Here is a 19099-nt window from a genome sequence, read left to right as displayed (position 1 = left end):
CACCTCCCGGGAAGTCGCAGAGCCAGTGTACCCAGTGGACAGATTCAGGTCATCCCAGATTCCAACCCAACCACCTCACAAGTGACTCACTCTTGGGGTGGACTCCATAGCACCAAAGCCCCACTGAAGCAAGTCCTGCTCCATAGGGTCGACTCCTACACAGTGGCTGCTCAGCTGTGGTAGCAGCCAGTCCTTAAAGCTGATTGGCTGGGGGCTCAGGTCCTCCCAGTGACTCTTACAGCAAACATAGCTCAACTGCAAAAGGACACAATCCACAAAGGAGCTCCCAGCGATAACTGGGGAGGCTGTGCCTCTGGGCCCTCCTCACAACCCATTTCATAAGGCCATTCTACCAAGTCTGAAAGACATAGCAGCTCTACCTAATACATAGAAACAAACATGGGGAAGCTGCCAAAATGCAGAGACAAAGAAACATGTCTCAAATGAAAGACCAGGAGAAATCTCCAGAGAAAGAACTAAAAGGGAGGCAGACAAACTATGGTTGTAAGGATGCTCAATGAACTTAGTGAGATCTTCAATGGAGAAATAAAAAGCATAAGAAAAGGACATAGAAGCCATGAAAAAGAACCAGTCAGAAATAAAAGATACACTAACTGAAATGAAGAATAATTTACAGGGAATCAATAGCAGAGTAAATTAATCTGAAAATTAAATCAGCAATTTGTAATATAAGAAAGCAAAAAACACCCAATCAGAACAGCAAAAAGAAAAAGAAATTAAAAAAAATGAAGATAGTGTAAGGAGCCTCTGGCCAACTTCAAGTGTACCAACAAACAATGGTTCTTTCTCTCCTCAGATGCTAGTTAAGAGTACAGTAAGTCCTCACTTAATGTTATAAGTAGGTTTTTGGAAACTTTAATTGCAATGATGTATGATGAAACCAATTTTGCCATAGGCTAATTGATATAAACAAGAGTTCTGTGCATATTTCTGGTCACAGAAACACCAAAAAACTTCTAAACAAAGACCCCAAATGTTTCTAATATTAAAGATTAAAATAAATGTGAGCTATACATACATTTCAGAAAGATTAGTAAAAACAAGATAATTACTACCATCTTACTTATTCAAGTTCAGGATCACAGTGTCTGGAGCTCATTCCAGCAACTCAGGACACAGGGTGGAAACCTGCCCTGGACGGGAGGCCACTCCATCACGGGATGCACTCACACATGCACCCACCTGACTGAGACTGAGCCTGGGACAGTTAAGACCACCAATTCACCTAACATGCACATTGTAAGGATGTGGGAGGAAAGTGGATGGAGTACCTGGAGAAAACCCACATAGACAGTGAGACAGGGAGAGAGTGAGGAATGGATATATTTTTTTCTTACCAACTTTATGACAAAACAATGTGGAGTGAAACAACATTATTCTAAGACTGGCTGTATCTCTAAAATGTTATGACAATGTAAACACCATGCTTCTCCGTGAGGATGAAGCTTTGTATAAGGCAAGCAAAGTTCTGCAAATTCAGGACCATACACTCCTCTATGAGAGCACAGACAGTTTGTACTAAAATATTCAAAAGATCTTTAACTTGCAAAACAAACTGTGTCCAGTTAAAAGGATAAAGTCATAACAGTATCCTCAGAAAAGCTGAATGACAGAATGCTCATAAGACATACCAGATCACCAAGGAAAGGGTGAAAGGGAGTCGGGCAGCCTTGTTTCTTTCCCTTCCTTGTCTATGACGTCTGAAATTAAAATCCTGGAAGTTATGGAGCAGCTTATTTCTGGGAACCATAAGATTTTTTTATGTAGTAAATTTAATATTTTTAGGTTCTTATCTTATTAAATTAGATATTTTGTGAGCTCAGCAATAATTTAATCTTTCTGAGTTTTTAATGTATCATGTCTAAAAGGTAGATAATGATCATTCTTATCTGCAATATTCCTATCAGAATGCTTGGTACTGAATAGGTGTTTGGTAAGAATGTTTAGTCATTAAGTTAAATATAGATGATACAATTAGCAAAGGCATTAATTAGGCACAGAATCACCAAATAGAGAACTAGACCAGAGATTCCTGATGGATGACAAACTGAAAATGAAAGGTAATGTAATTATGTCACTTTTACAATTAAAGAATGAATTAGATGGCTGACAAAAGGAAAATCCAAGTAAATAACAATGATGAATGAAAACTAAGTTATTAGTTTTCAGGAGTTATTCAGTCTAATAAAGATCTGAGAAAGTGTGGAGAGTAGCTTTGTATTAGAGGGATCCAAGAGGTATATACCTTTGACAAAACAAGCCACACTGTATGCTTTATTTACATCTTTAGCCAGAGGTCAATTAGCCTATAGCAATAAAAAATGGGATAACACTATACATCAATAGTATGGTTACAACTTAAAAAAATTCTAAGAGCTGGTAAGAATGGAAAATTATTGGAATTCTAGCGACTGACTAAGGGATTATTAATTGATACAAGCACTTGGGAAACTATTTAGATTTTAGCAGTACCGACTACAGCTAAACATAGGCATATGCTATGTCCTAGCAATTTCACTCATGAATATACCTACCAGTATGGCACATGCATATTTACCAAAAGATCTGTAAAAGAATGTTTATAGCAGTGTTTAGCATAAATAGTTAGCACCAAGATGAGCTACATGTCTATCAACAGTAGAATGGATAAGTAAAATGTGATCTATTAATTTAATAGAAGCTATATAACAATGAGAATGAACAAACTATTACCTACTTGCAACAACTAAGACAAATGTAATAAACATAATGCTAAATAAAAGAAGCAAAATATGAAAGAGGACAAAGTGTGTGACATTTATCTAGAGTTTAAAAGCAGGCAAAATTAATCTGGTGTTAAGAGTCAATAAAGTGTTCACCCTTAGATGGGAGTTGTAGGGGTTGGTAGGAGGAATGGAAAGAAGTTATGGGTTGTAATAATATTTTCTTTCTGCATTTGGGTACTGGTTGCATGGTTTGGTTTATATTGTAAAATCTCAATGAACTGTAAATGTTTGTTTTATGTTTTAAATTTCAAAAGAAAGTAGTTTATAGCCCTGACCACAAGAAAGCTGCATGTGAGAATGAATTAGAAGACTTGTATAACAGAAGATTAACAGAGAGAATTAAGTTTTCCAGAAAATGGATGAGAGGTTGGGAAAAGGGCTTAGAATGGGTATGAGACACACACACACAAAAAAACTAACAAACAAAATCCTGGGTCCTAATAGGAAGCCAGCGATCAAATGTAAGGAATTTAGCTCAGTCCTAGCCATGTGGATGAGGGGAAATTTTTAGAAGCTGTTTTTCTTCATGAGCTAGAAAAAGATAGCATTAGTTCTAGGAAATCTATCTAACATAGATGAAAAGAGAGCCCAACACAGAACCAGCATGGTACTGACAGATATAAATTAACTACACTGACCAAGAAGTGCAGAAGTTAGTACTGGGCCTTTTGCTTTCCTGATTTGCAGTGCACTGGAAACAACAGACTGGGGAACGAAGACACAGGCAAAATGGGGCCATCCAAGTCACCTGACCTCTTTAGCTATTGTCACTACAGTGTTCAAGCCCATGCCTTTCGATAGCTGTGGGAAAGGTTAGTCCAAATCCAACCCATATAAGAATTTTCTACATGTGCTACAGCATATCACTTATTTCAAGGGATGGGGCAGAGATCAGGCTCAGTGCAATCTGAAGGTGCCCTGGAGAACACTGGGCCTGGCTGAGAGTCATTGATAGACAATTGCTGTGCAACGAACTGCAACTGAATAGCAATAATTGTCATATTTTCAAATATGTCTACTCCCCCATTAGGTGTTAGAAGCATATTTGAAATTGAGTTGATGATCATTTTTATTGGTTCATCTATAAGATTTAGGACCTTCTGTCTGATAAATAGAACAGTATTTTTAACCAGTGCATTTAGATATTTCCTTTCTTTTCTTTAATATAGATATTTCGAGTTTTCTTTACCATTGTTAATCATGCTATTTTTCTGTTTTACTTTTCCCACAGAACTGAAGAACAGCTATTTCAATGATATTTTACACGTCATTAAATCTCCTGTGTTCAAAGATGATATCAAATATAAAGTACGTGCCTTATTATTTCAGTATTGGTTCACAGTTACCAGGTGTCCTCGACACTTTAAAAATATAATTGAAAACAAAAGACAAAATTGGATTATACCAGTTCTTCCTGACAGTATACCTCAATTTGAAATAAAATATTCAAGATACCAATATGTTGTTTAAATAGGGTTAGTAACATGAGGAGCATGAAGGATTTAAGTAAATGATATACTTAATTTCTCAACATATGGGATTTCTGAGATAATCCTGTGAAAATGAGAAGTTGAGAACATGTTTTTCCACATATTATATAATTTGTCATGGCCTTGCCTGAGTTCACACAGTGGGCATGTAGAGCTCAAACGCAAAATCTTAGGTGCTTTTCAGAACCCTTCACAATTTTACTTTTTTGGTCCCCTTACTTAAGGTCTTTAGACTATTATCTTATCCAGTACCTGCAGTAGTCAGCATGTGATACAGATACAGGCAGTGATCATTATTATTGAGCACATTTTGGAAGTCTTAAAAATAATCATGTAACTAACATCTAAATTTCCAGAAAATATGGTTTGAAGCATATAAAATTTGGAATTAGAAACAAAGAAAATATAGTTAACTTGCATTATAAAGAATATTAAAACAGAATTTTATTTTTAAAAGTCTCATTATCATATCTTCAAGGGTATATGTAAATTTCAATGAACTTGTATAAGTTTTGTTTAGATGTGTGATCTGGTCAATATCCTTTTTCTAGACTAATTCTATGAAACATTTTAAAACTTTAAGTGATAGATAATTGGATGAAGAATATTTCAACATTAGGGGAAATATATATGTATATATTTACATACACAAATCTACTTCTGAAAGATAAGATTAATGTCAAGTTACAATAAAAATATTCTTACATGTATAGCTTGCCACAGGTCTTCATAGTTGTTCTTATTTATGCATGGAGTCTTCTTCCTCCAGAGAGCCTATTGGCTCTCAGCCTCACTATCCTCGGGTCTTTGTTGGAAAGTCACCTTTTCATTTAAGACCTTCCTTGGCTATCCTATTTAAATACTCCCAGAACAATCCAGTTTTCTTACCCTACTATGTAGCATATATTACACTTTAATATCTTATATATTTTGCATATTTGTTTTATTTATCATCTGTCTCCTCTTACTAGAATATAAGCTCTGTAGGGGTAGAGATTTTGATGTTTTCTGACTGTTGTATTCCCAGAACACAGAGAAGTTGTAGATACTGGATTGTGGTTCAATAAATATTTTTTAGGCCCTGGCCGGTTGGCTCAGCGGTAGAGCGTCGGCCTGGCGTGCGGGGGACCCGGGTTTGATTCCCGGCCAGGGCACATAGGAGAAGCGCCCATTTGCTTCTCCACCCCCCCCTCCTTCCTCTCTGTCTCTCTCTTCCCCTCCCGCAGCCAAGGCTCCATTGGAGCAAAGATGGTCCGGGCGCTGGGGATGGCTCCTTGGCCTCTGCCCCAGGCACGAGAGTGGCTCTGGTCGCGGCAGAGCAGTGCCCCGGAGGGGCAAAGCATCGCCCCCTGGTGGGCAGAGCATCGCCCCTGGTGGGCGTGCCGGGTGGATCCCGGTTGGGCGCATGCGGGAGTCTGTCTGACTGTCTCTCCCCGTTTCCAGCTTCAGAAAAATACAAAAAAATAAATAAATAAAATAAATAAATAAATAAATATTTTTTACACAAAGAAAGCAAGATAAGAAAGATATTGAAGGAAGGAGAAAGGAAAGAAAAGGAATAAGAGGGAAAAAAGGGAAAAAGTGAAGGAAAAGAAACAGAGGAAGAGAGGAAGGCTGGAAGTTGTATAAAAGAACAATATTTTAAATATTGCCTTTATAAGAAAGTACCATTGATAGTATCAATTATTAGTTCCTGTTGTTAATTAATATCCCTAATGCTACTGGTAGATCCAGAGGGGAGAAATTATTAAGAGAAGAAGAAAATAGAAAAAGAAAGGAAAGAAGGCTCATAATAGACTAAAAAAAAAAATGATGTAAATAGCCAATCAGAATTGGCCTTGACAGTTGGCATTATTTTGCTTGATCCCTATAAGGAATCTGCAAGACAAGGAAACTTGAAGCTTGCCAAAAGATACTGAAAAATTAAGTTGAAGACAGTGCTAGCCCAAATATTCAGAAGAGGCTAAGAGTGGAGAGATCATGAGAGACAGAGGAGGGTATAAAGTCAGGTTTCCCATGCGCTATCCTTGGATTTTAAATTTCCTATCAAGAAAAGAATGAAGAACCAGGAAGGAAAGGCAAATCACATATCACTTCAAAACGTTTGCCAAGGTTTTTTTTGCCAGTGTCATATTTTATCCTACTAAAGATGCTTCCATTTATATTTGAAGATTTGATTTATACATTGAAAAGCTATTTCTTTTTTTTTTCTTTCTTTTTTTTTTTTTTTTGTATTTTTCTGAAGCTGGAAACAGGGAGAGACAGTCAGACTCCCGCATGCGCCCGACCGGGATCCACCTGGCACGCCCACCAGGGGCTACCGCTCTGCCCACCAGGGGACGATGCTCTGCCCCTCCGGGGCGTCACTCTACCATGACCAGAGCCACTCTCGTGCCTGGGCAGAGGCCAAGGAGCCATCCCCAGCGCCCGGGCCATCTTTGCTCCAATGGAGCCTTGGCTGCGGGAGGGGAAGAGAGAGACAGAGAGGAAGGAGGGAGTGGGGGTGGAGAAGCAAATGGGTGCTTCTCCTGTGTGCCCTGGCCGGGAATCAAACCCGGGTCCCCCACACGCCAGGCCGACGCTCTACCGCTGAGCCAACCGGCCAGGGCGAAAAGCTATTTCTTAAAAGGGCCCAAGATCATTTGCATTAATTGCACACATATTAACACCATAATTTCATTTTTTAAGGAATTTATCCAAAGATAATATGGATTTGTATGAAGATATAATAAGAATATTTACTTCAATTGGTATATGCAATAGGATGAGAACCTTTTACTGTATTAACAATATGAATAAATAAGGTATCTAGAATCATTAATAAGAGGACATTTTTAAAACTTACCTAGAACTTTGCTGTAGTATGAATTCCATTCTCCCCAGTAGGACTGAAATATATAGTCTTGCAGAGGATAAGATATGGTATTTTTAACCCTTTCACCAAAGGTCATCTGGTCAGTGAGCTCTGACAAGGCTGCAGGCACATAGGAGGCAGGTGAAGGGATTTTCCCACAGTGTCTCTCTACTGTTGAGGCTGGAGAGAACCTCAATGTGTACATAAATGGAATTCCTAATTTCAGAGCAACCAAGTCTCCACAAATTGTTACTGGGTCAGCTACCAACACATCAAAACCACCTTTCTGAAGTCTTGACATTAACTTGGGGTTGTTTAATACTCCATCACAGATTTGTATATTAATTTGAAAGAAGGTATCTAGGAGTTTTCCTAGTTCTTTGTAGAAAGTCCAGAGTGTGAGAGGAGTTGGTCTATGGTCTATCCACAACATTATCATATGTTCAATTAAGGAATCTATATTGCTCTTCTTGAAGGAAACAGGTATCACCTCAAAATTCACAGGAGAATCAGGACTGGAGTTGATGAATAGAGTTGCTGATGAAGCCAGTACAGTCACATTGTGATTTCTTTGAATCAGCTCTTCCAAAATGATCTTAATATTTAACCAATGACTACCATCTGTTGGCCAAATTAGCACATTTCCACTTAGAACAATTTTAGTCAGAGTCAAATTAAGAACCAACAGAAAGACAAACTTCTTATGTATGATGATATCCATTATAGAAACCAACCTATTGTAGCTCTTTGCAGATGAAAATAAACTTTCAATGTTTATTTAGGTAAGGTTTTTTTTCCAAATAAAATATTTAATGTAACAGTTATACTCATTTATAGGTCAATTGATCTATAAATTAAAAAGAAACAATATAATTAAAATTATTATGTTCATTAATATGATTATTTCAACAACAAAAAATGAAATAGTCTTATTTTTAAATTTTAAAAAGCAGAAAGGTTATAAGCCTGGTATTTGTAATACTCTATAACAGGGGTCCCCAAACTTTTTACACAGGGGGTCAGTTCACTGTCCCTCAGACCGTTGGAGGGCTGGACTATAAAAAAAAACAACTATGAACAAATCTCTATGCACACTGCACATATCTTATTTTAAAGTAAAAAAAACAAAACAGGAATAAATACAATATTTAAAATAAAGAACAAGTAAATTTAAATCAACAAACTGACCAGTATTTCAATGGGAACTATGGGCCTGCTTTTGGCTAATAAAATGGTCAATGTGCTCCTCTCACTGACCACCAAAGAAAGAAGTGCCCCTTCCGGACGGTGGGGGCCGGATAAATGGCCTCAAGGGGCCGCATGCAGCCCTCAGGCCGTAATTTGGGGACCCCTGCTCTATAATAATAACCATAAATTACAAATGTGACCCAATTTAATATATCTTTCCAAAAATTAAGTTAAATAAAAAATAACTTTTTATTGCTAAAATCACTTTGTCAAAACATGAAGTTCCTTCAAGTTGTATGTTTTCATATAAGGTATTTTTATATACTCATAGGAAGTACACTCCAGTTAGAGCATTATCCTTGTACTTTTAATCAAGTTGTCATTTTCATTCCAATCTTTTTAAAAAGAGGACTCCAAAGGTTAATAAAATAACTCTAAAGTACTCAGAATCATATTTAATAAGATTTTGTATATAACACTTAATGAGTGCTTAATCTGTATAAAATAAAATCAGAATAAAGTTTCTTAAAATATATATATATCATATAATGCTATTAGTTTGAATTGAGAATCCTTAAAACAACATTTTTGTATAGAAATTCTTTCTTATATATAGTATTTTCCACCCCAAAACATGCCCTGACTTGAAGCTCTCTTCTTATGTGCTTCCTAAGCATTGCACAGCATGGCTAGGATTTAATTGTGCTGATTTATTTTTCAGTGCTTCTCAGACTTGGAGGTAGCCCCAGAGACCATAAAAGCTTGGAAACCTGCCTTAATACTGTTTTAGGAACATGAGGAATCAACTCCTTACTAACTTTAAAGTTTTAGCCACACATCTGTTGCTTCAATTTTATTTGTGTTCCTTGATTGGCATTTAGTTAATTCTTTTGAATGCTCAAATTTAGATAAACCTTTTCCCCCTTTGTTTTGTTGTATATAAACTGAGTATCTTTTTAGAGCTTTCATTTTAGCCCCAGGTCTTCCATCAAATGCTTCACCACTTTCTTGATTATTACCTCAGGCAAGTTACTGAACTTTCTCACTACAAAATGGGAGAGAATGGTGGCACTTATTTCTTATAGGTGTGAGGACTGAGTATAAATTAGTCAGACAAGATCTGTGTGCAATAAATGATAGCTATAAGTGATATTGTAGAAAGAGAATCTTACTTTAAAAATGACCAATTTTTGCCTGGTCAAGGCACCTATGGCAGTTGGTGCTTCCTGCTCTTTCCCTCCTTTATTCTCTCTCTCTCTCTTTCTCTCCTCCCTTCTCTAAAATGAATATATATTAAAAAATGACCAATTTAATCAGATCTCACTACCTCTTCTCATTCTTTTCTGGGGCACCTGAGTTATGGTGTCAAGGGGTAGCAGAGTTGCCGCCTTAAAATATGCCTGGAAGGGTATTAATTATTTTAAGCTGGTTATTTTCAAAAAATAAAAGACTGAAGAGAAAACTTTGACTTTCCCCCTAACTGCCCAAAAAGAATTGGATCGAGGACCTGCTCCAGGAAAGGAAATATCACAGATTATTATAGTTTTATAGATCTAGAGTGGTATGGACAAGGAAGAACCTAACAGGGCCCCTTTAGTCAGTCTTCTCAGTGTCTTATTGTTAAAGATGGCCCAGCGGACATTTATTTACCAAACATTTGCTTTTCTATCTCCATGTGAATTGCCTTCTTACTCTTTGAAATCCCAAAGCACAATACCCCTTGTTCTCCTTAGCTCAGCATGGCATGTAAGCTTAACTGCCTGCCTGATCTGTCCTCAGTCTCCTAGTCTATGGAATCCCTGTAAGTACATACACAATAATTTTGATTATTTTCTACTGTTAACCTGTTTCATGTTAATTTGGTTATTCGTCCAGCAGAAAGAATTTAGATAGACAGGAAGAAATTTTATATTTCACTCCCACAGTGCAGATGTTCCCAAACACTGCAAGTCCTCCCACAACTTTCAGCAGTGCTTAGTCTCTAGTACGAAAATTTACAAATGACTTTAATAAATACACAAATATTGTAAATATATATATTATATTTATCTAAGATGGAGTCAGTGCTGACATAGCAGGGGAACTGCCTTGTACATCACATGCCTCAATCCTTTGGAATTTTAAAACAAGACAAAATAACCTTTGGACTGGACCTAAAGCAACATTATGTCCCAAAGAACTATTTATAAAGATAACAAAAAAAAACAAATATTGTGACTGACTAAAAATTTAATACACTGTTTAGATGTATTAATGTTAGATGTATTAATGTTTAGATGTCTCCTGTGTTGGTTTATCTACACCACTAGAAATGCCTTCCTTCTACTGATGCAGTTGTTCCCTTTCCCTTTTTCAAATATACCTATTGGCTTGGTCTCCTATCCAGAACACTATTTGGGTTCTGGCTGAATCAGTGCTTCCAAAATAGCTATTCTTTTTTTTTTTTTTTTTTTTTTTTTTTTGTGAGAGAGACAGAGAGAGGAACAGACAGACGGAAGGGAGAGAGATGAGAAACATCAATTCTTTGTTGTGGCACCTTAGTTTCTCAGTGATTGCTTTCTCATATGTGTCTTGACCAGGGGGCTACAGCAGACCGAGTGACCCCTTGCTCAAGCCAGTGACCTTGGGTTCAAGCTGGTGAGCCTTGCTCAAACCAGATGGGCCCGTGCTCAAACTGGCGACCTCGGAGTTTCGAACCTGGGTCCTCCTCGTCCCAGTCTGATGCTCTGTCCACTGTGCCACTGCCTGGTCAGGTGATAGTTATTCTTTTTAATTTCAAATAAATGTCTGTTACCTCTCACTTTGGCTTTTTTAGGTTAATAGTATAAAACTCAGTAGTATACCTATAAAAATTATAACCTCCATTATCTTTTATTAAGGGAGAATAAAGAGTGGTAACTCTCTGGGAATTGTGCATGACCCACAACAAATTTCATCTTGGCTTCATGCCTGGGGCTATCTCTTTCATGGGTGTTGGACAGATAAAATATATTATGCTCACTTTATTAAAGATGGCACTGCCCACAGTGAAGCTCATTGCCCAGGTGATATTTGTTGTCCTTCTTGGGATGGGCGTGATTTTTTAATGTGTATTGGCGGCAGGCTGTGGGCAGGCAGGATCCTTGTAGCCTGGGGCTTGGTTTTAGGACTAAGCCTTTCCCACCCTTTTTGATGTGGGGTGGTGCAATCCCATCATGTCTCTGATAAGTGACTTTGTATTAGAGACTTCCCTATTTGTGTACTGGATTAAAGGTTTTGATTTCTACACTATAAAATGGGGGCAGACTGGGAGCTTGTTCTGAGATTAGCATTAGAGAGGATAGCAGAGTTAGGCCATATGGAGGAGGCCAGGAGAAGCAGCCAAGATGGTGGAGTGCTGAGGGAGAAGCCAGTTTGTGCAGAGTTTGTGCAGGGAGAAGGAAGGAGTTGGAGAATAGAAGTGAATAAGTCTGGTGAGGTAGAAACCTTTGATTCGAGGAATACTCGGATGAGTCAGTGGCTTTGGGAGCCCTGAATGGAAAGGGAAGTGTTTTCCCACTGTGTGTATTACTGGCCCACCGGGTGCAAGCTAGGATTAAAGATGATGGTCCACCAGTTCTTGGCTCCATTGTTTCATTAACGTTTGTCCAAATCTAATGTGAACCTGCAAGGGCCAGGCGGCTGGGATGGTGGCCGTGGATACAGGCTTTACAATGGGTCACTGTGGAAAAGCTAATGCTACCAGCAGTTATTTGAAAGGTTCTAAAAAAGAGTAAGATTAAGTTTATTTAAAAATGGAGGAAGAAAGGACAAAAAGAAGATAGAAGGAAGGAAGGAATAAATGAAAGAAAGGAGAGCAAAGAAAAGACAGAAGAAATAGAAAAAATAAAAGAAAAAAAGATGCAAGTAAAAATATATTACTTTTTAGGGAAAATATTTCAATACATTTTTTTTCTCCTTTAAAATGTCTACTGTAAATCACACTCAAATTTGTTTCATTTCTATTACTTTATTTTACATTAATTACTTGTGCACTGTGAGTACTTAGTTCATGCAAAAAATCTAAATATTGTGGTCACAATTTTTCTTTTTTGGAGATCTACTTTTTTTTTTATTTAATGTAATATATTTCCAAGATAGTTTATTGTCATAGATGGCATTAGGTCTTAGAGATTGTTCAGCTAATTATTTACATATAATAATACATTATATATTATACAAATATAATATACAAAGATTATTCACACACACACAATAAATGTTTTTATAAGGCCAAAATGTAAAACTATTGGTAGCAATAGGTAATGTTTATGGATTATACATATTTTTTACTGGCAGTGAAATGCCACATTATCCTTTCCTTAAATGTTTCTTTAGTTTCGGTGGCTTTTTTATTTAAGTATGAACATAAAAATAAAATTTACCTGGTTCACCTTTAAACAAATATATTTGAAATCTATAGCAGGCTGTTCTTTCCCGTAGTTAAAGAGAAGCTTTCTTAAGACCAGAAAGCTATCCTCAGGCAAATTTCCCCAGGCAATAGAATCACCTAGAGACCTGTGCCTAAAAAAATAACAAGTTCCCTAGTGATAGCAAAGCCTTACTAAACTCCATTCGACAAACTAATAGAACAGCAGATTTCAAAAGCCACAGACACTGAGAGAAAGAAGAAAGTACCCAATAGAGTATAAACCTAAAATATTCAAAATAAATGCTAGATTTGCACTTAAGATTTTAAAAGGAGAGAAAAAAATTCTAGAAAATTGGCATCAGAAAGATTTTAATTTGAAAATTATTTTCTCAAACTGGCAGTTACATAATTTTATTTTAATGTGTTTGATTTTTCTAAGCCTTAACATTATTGTCTGTGATAACACTTTTACCTTCACAAATTTATTGCAAGGACTAAGATATAATGCTCACGAAGCCTTTACCACTATGCCAGATGCACAAAAGATCAACAAAGATTAACTGCAATTATCATAATGATATCCACGAGTTTAAACCAAATACTCATGACTTGAAATAAAAGAAGTAATTCTGACATTTAAAATATCCAATTTCTAGCAATTAGCGAAGATTAAGGACTCGCTTTGAGGTTCTCATTGCATTACACTGCAGAAAACTAATCTTACAGAAGTTTGTTCTACTTATTTACTCAGGTTTGACGGTGGGAGACCTGAAGGTATATGGATTCATTGCAATGACTTTGATTAGAGCATTCAAGCTAAAGTAAAAGATAAATTCAAGTTACAAATTGGAAATGTTGTTCTTACAAGTAAGTCTTATTTATCATTTACATTTATCACATGTACAAAAACTTGCAACAAAAAAATTACTCTGTCATGTTATTACTATTACTTCTTACCTGGTGTTGTGAATATGAGTGCCCATGTCTCGACCTCAACAAGAGTGTGTTTTAGGAAAACAAACTTAAATAGTCATTCTAAGTCAGGAAAATATAACTTGATTAGAAATATGATATCAAAATCAGAGCGTAAGAACATTTTTAGAAATCTTCATTACATTCCCATGAACAAACTGTTAAGAAGTATTAGTCTTGTGTGAAGATGGAGAATAGTAGAACAGTGTGGTTGTATTACTGGCATTAACTTACAGCAAAATACAATGGAGCAGGTTTATCTGGGGCTAATCTCACCAATATGAATAAGGAGCATTGTAATCATGATAATTAGAAGCAGTTGATAAAAATTTAAATAATGAGATAAAAATGAAGACATATATAGTGAACAAAGAATTCTCCACTTCTTCAATTTTATAAACTGAGGTACTACGCATATTCAGATGTCACTGTTAGTTTACTGCATGCATGAGGAGATTAAAGAGATTTTGCAGATCTTAACAGTTCATTGCCTCATAAATGACCATTTCTTTATCTTCTACTTTTCATTGTTATCCCCATAATGTTGACTATTTAATTTCTATCACCATAGGATACTTTGTAATCCTTATAGTAGTTATGCTTATTCTCTCTAAATAACAGAATATATAGGTTTTTGTTTATATTTCAAGAGATAAAAATCTATTTTTTTATGAAAAATCTATTTTTTTTAATTTGGGGATTATTTAATGTATCTAAAGACGATGCAGCAATTATAATTTCCCTTAACACCAATAACTCATGCCTATATGGTCAGCTCATTTATTAAAAAGGTTCCAAGAATATGCAACAAGGAAAAAAAGTCTTTTTAATAAGTGGTGTTGGGATAACTGGTCAGCCATATGGAAAAAAAAGCCCCAAAAAACTGAACACTATCTTGTACCATACACAAAAATTAACTCAAAATGGATTAAAGACCTACTTTTAAGACCTGAAACAATAAAATTCCTTAAAGAAAACAAGCAGTAATTTCTTTGACTTGGTCTTAATGATGATTTTTTTTTTATTTGAAACCAAAAAGCAATAGAAGCAACTATAAACAGAGAAACTACACAAAACTAAGAAAGCATCAACACAGCATCAGAAAACATCAACAAGTGAAAACGCAACCATCCAAAAGAGAGAAAATATATTGCCGATCATACGTATGATAAAGTGTTAATATGTAAAATATATAAAACTCATATAACTTACTACAAAAAATAAAATAAAACTGACTAGAAATGGGCAAAGAATTTGATACTTTTCGAAAGGAGACATACAAATGGTCAACAGTTATATTAAAGGGTGTTCAACATCACTAATCAACAGGGAAATGCAAATAAAAACCACAATGGCCTATCACCTCACAACTGTTATCAAGAAGACGAGACATAGCAAGTATTGGTGAGGATGTGGAGAAAAGGGAACCCTTGTGCACTGTTGGTGGGAATATATATTGGTACAGCTACTCTGGAAAACAATATAGTCATAAACCATTTATAAGGTTCTGAAAAATGCATTGTTAGACAATTTTATTGTGCAAACATCATAGAATGCACTTACACAAACATAGATGGTTAAAACTTATTAGATACCTAGGTTATATGGCAAAGCCTATTGCTCCTAGGCTACAAGCCTGTATAACATGTTATCGTACTGAATACAATAAGTAATTATAAAAGTCTAAACATATATAAACATTAAAAAGGTACAGTGAAAATGCAGTAAAGATAAAACAAGGCATTACAATGAAAGGAGCTTGCAGGACTGGAGGCTGCTTGGTGTGAGTCAGTGACTGAGTGGTTAGTGAGTAGGAAGGCCTAGGATATTTCTGCACACTACCGTAAATTTTTAAACATTATATTTTTATCTACACTTACTTTATAAAACATCAGATTAAATCAAGTACAAGAGAAAATGATGCAATCAGGAGACATAGTAAACTCAAGATGTGTGACACTGCTACGAGTGTAACAAGGCATACTTATAGCAAACTTTTTTTAGTAACTTAAAGGTTTTTATCACAAGGAAAAAACTTGTAGAAAAAGTACACTCTAAAATAATAATTCCAAGAATAGTTTTGGAAATACATAAACCAATAACAGAGTTGATTATTATTATCAAGTATCATGAATTGTACATAATTGTATGTGCTATAGTTGTATACTACTATCAGCACAATAGGTTTGTTTTATATCAGAATTACCACACACAAAAATAATGCATTGCACTACAATGTTACAGTATCTACAACTGTCATCACTAGGTGATATTTTTCAGCTCTATTATAATCTTATAGGATCCCCCCTCATATACGTGGTCTATTTTTTTACCAGAACATTATTATACATGGCATGACTTCAAACAGATTACTAAAAAAAAATTTAAACTATTATACGATCTACCAATTCCACTTCTTGAGAATACATTCAAAGGAAAAAAAAAATCAATATTTCAAAGAAATGTCTGGACCACCATGTTCAGACATTTTATTTGCAATAGACAAGACATGGAAACAAACTAACTCTTCATTAATGGGTGAATAGGTAATGAAAATGCGGTTTATATATACACTGGCATATTATTCAGCTATAAAAAGAAGGAAATCCTGTCATTTGCAACAATATGGAAGGAACTTGAGAGTCTTGTACTAACTGAATAAATCAGACAGGGAGAGACAGATACCATATGATTTCACTTACATGTGGAATCTTAAAAAAATAAACAAAAGGAACATAAAAACAAAAAACCCAAACTCCTATATATACAGAACAGATTGGTATTTACTAGAGGTGGGAGAAGAGGAGGGTCAAAATGGGTGAAGAAAGTCAAACATACAAACTTTCAGTTATAAACTAAATAAGTCATGGAAATGTGATGTACAGCATGGTTACTATAGTTAATAATACTGTGTTGTATATTTGATAATAGCTAAGATAACTTAAAAGTTTTTATCACAAGGAAAAAACTTGTAATTATGAGTAGAAATGGATGTTAACTAGACTTACTGTGGCAATCATTTTACCATATATAAATATATCAAATCATTGTGTGGTACACCTGACACAAATATATTTTATGTCAATTATACCTCAATTAAAAAATAATTATTATTCTCTTTCTTACACCTCATAATACTCTAACCAATTAGCCATCAGTTTTTATTCATTTTACCTGATAAACTACTAATATTAATTAATCAGTTTCTATATTCTAGACATTATTCTAATTTTTTTAATATGTTAACTAATTTATTCCCTTCAGGAGCCCTGTTCAAGATGGGATAAATTAATAAAGGTACAAAGAAACTTAATTACTTATTTTTGGTCACATATGTAAACAGAAATTGCTTTTGAAGAGCCTGCTCCCAGGTTGTTACTATATATTTTGATCTGTATTATTTTTCTGGCTCTTAAGCTACTTTACTAGTCCATGCTCTTGCCATATCTTGCCTGGAGTGATGCCGTAGCCTGCAGTGTAACTTTTGTCCCCTGTAAGTCCACATCTGTCTATGTGTTTTATATGTAATAATACATCTCTTTAAGCTGTTCTCAATTATTTATTAGATACAGAGCAAGATGTTTAGCATGACATACAAGATGCTTTGAAAATATTTAATTCTTGCAATACTGACATCTTCAGAGTGCTTTACCATGCCTCCCCACCCTACACTGTAACCTTCTTAAATACTGACTCATCAGTAGTACCCACCACACTGTATATTTCTAGGCTCCACAACACTGGCACGCTTAGTTTTTAGGAAAATTCATATTTACTATTTAAAAATACTCTTGCGCATCACCTCTGAAGTTTTTCAGAACACCACTCTATCATATGCTGCCTATCTTCTATATACCATTCTGTACGTTGTATATATTTTTATTATTCATGTCATTCATATCGCAAATATTCCATTTCATGTCTAACTTCTCTGAAATCCATGAAGCCTGGAACTCTGTCTTTTTTGTGCCTTCCCTATCCAAAGGAGTGCCTATTAAACAGTAAGAAATCTATGAGCAGTAATCAGAGATTATCCACATACATGTGTTTTTAAACACACACACAGACATAAATGTCTATTTATAATGACCTTGTAAAAAGTTTAATCTCTTTCAGCTATCCCCATGTACCACTAAAGTTGCTAGGCAATTTCTATTTTCAATGCAATATGTAAGTAAGAATCAAGGTCTATTTTTTTAAACTAAGGTATTTGTCACTGTATCTTATGCATAAAGAAACTTAGTTGGTATTTTCAAGTCCATAAAATTAGAAAACACTATAGGATATTGTCTTTTATGTTTTTTTTCTGCTATCAAATGATAATAATAGATAGTAATCAACTTGTAGGATTGAAAAAAAAGTCATATAAAAAAGAAAAAAGGTCACAAAGCTATGTTTACTTAGATTCAAATAATAGAAAAAAAAGTTACATACCCAAAGCTTTACTATAATAAGAATCCCATGATTTCCAAATAGTATCAAACATGTAGTCCTGTAGATGGTAAGAGATGAAATTTCTTATTCTGTCGGTAAAAGACATCTGGTCAGTGAGTTCTGATAAAATCGCAGGAACATAGGAAGGAGGATATGGTGTCTTCCCACAGTGCTTTTCCACTGTTGATGCTGGAGAAAACCTCAAGGAGTACATAAATGGAATTCCAAGTTTTAAAGCTACTAGATCACCACAAGGAAATACTGGATCTGATATCAGGACCTCAAATTTGCTTTTCTTCATCTTTTCCATCAGCTTTTGGTTTTTGAGAACACCATCACAGATTTCCCTACATACTGCATGGAAGTCCTGGAGGACTTTGCCAATCTCCTGATAGAGTGTCCAAATGGTTGAAGGTGATGGTCTATTTTCCATCCATGTCAAAACAAAGTTCTTGATCACTTCTTCAACTTTTTCTTTGCCAAAGGGCACCTTATATACTTCAAATTTCAGAGGTGAATTATAGGTGGGCTCAATGAAAAGTGCACCAGAAGGAACTAGGACAGTCACATTATGCTGTTTTTTAATCAGCTCATCTATAATTGTCTTAACGTTTAGCCAATGACTACCTTCCATTGGCCAAATTAGAACATTCCCACCAAGAGTGATTCCTAGGAGACTTATCTGAAGAGACAACAGCAAAATGTTTTTTTTAAACATGATGTGGCTTGATGTAGAAGATGTTGATGAGATGTGACACAAATGAATTTCTCTGCTTTTCAAACTAAAAAAAAAAAAAAAAGACAAATTATTTTTCAGTTTGATTCAAAGTAATGATATCCTTAAGAACTTTTTCTCTACTGAGTGTTATTCATCATGGTAGCTTCATATCTTATGATAATTACAAGTTTAAGGGTAATGTGTTGCTTTAGATTTGGTTATGATTTTTTTTCTTAAACTTGATCCTTCAACTCTTTCTTTGCATCT

General features: G+C 35.3%; 1 protein-coding gene across 3 annotated transcripts in view; it reads right to left on the bottom strand.

The window, feature by feature from the left end:
• LOC136337916 (UDP-glucuronosyltransferase 2A2) overlaps positions 1 to 18896 on the bottom strand; it is a 69423-nt gene extending 50527 nt beyond the window's left edge. The window contains exons 1-2 of one of the 3 annotated variants that reach the window (XM_066279846.1): positions 18115 to 18896; positions 7122 to 7751 (exon numbers count right to left, since the gene is read on the bottom strand). In XM_066279846.1, the coding sequence (XP_066135943.1) occupies positions 7122 to 7751; positions 18115 to 18832 (1348 nt within the window). In that variant the 5' untranslated portion in view covers positions 18833 to 18896. Of the gene's footprint in view, positions 1 to 7121; positions 7978 to 13665; positions 13688 to 18114 lie in introns of those variants that run through there. The other 2 variants (XM_066279843.1, XM_066279845.1) reach the window with 2 other exon arrangements.
• Positions 18897 to 19099: the final 203 nt, after the last annotated feature.

The sequence above is a fragment of the Saccopteryx bilineata genome, chromosome 5, assembly GCF_036850765.1.
Source record: "Saccopteryx bilineata isolate mSacBil1 chromosome 5, mSacBil1_pri_phased_curated, whole genome shotgun sequence".
Lineage (NCBI taxonomy): Eukaryota > Metazoa > Chordata > Mammalia > Chiroptera > Emballonuridae > Saccopteryx > Saccopteryx bilineata.
Note: the sequence above shows the minus strand (reverse complement) of the source record. Positions and strands in the feature narration are given on the sequence as shown.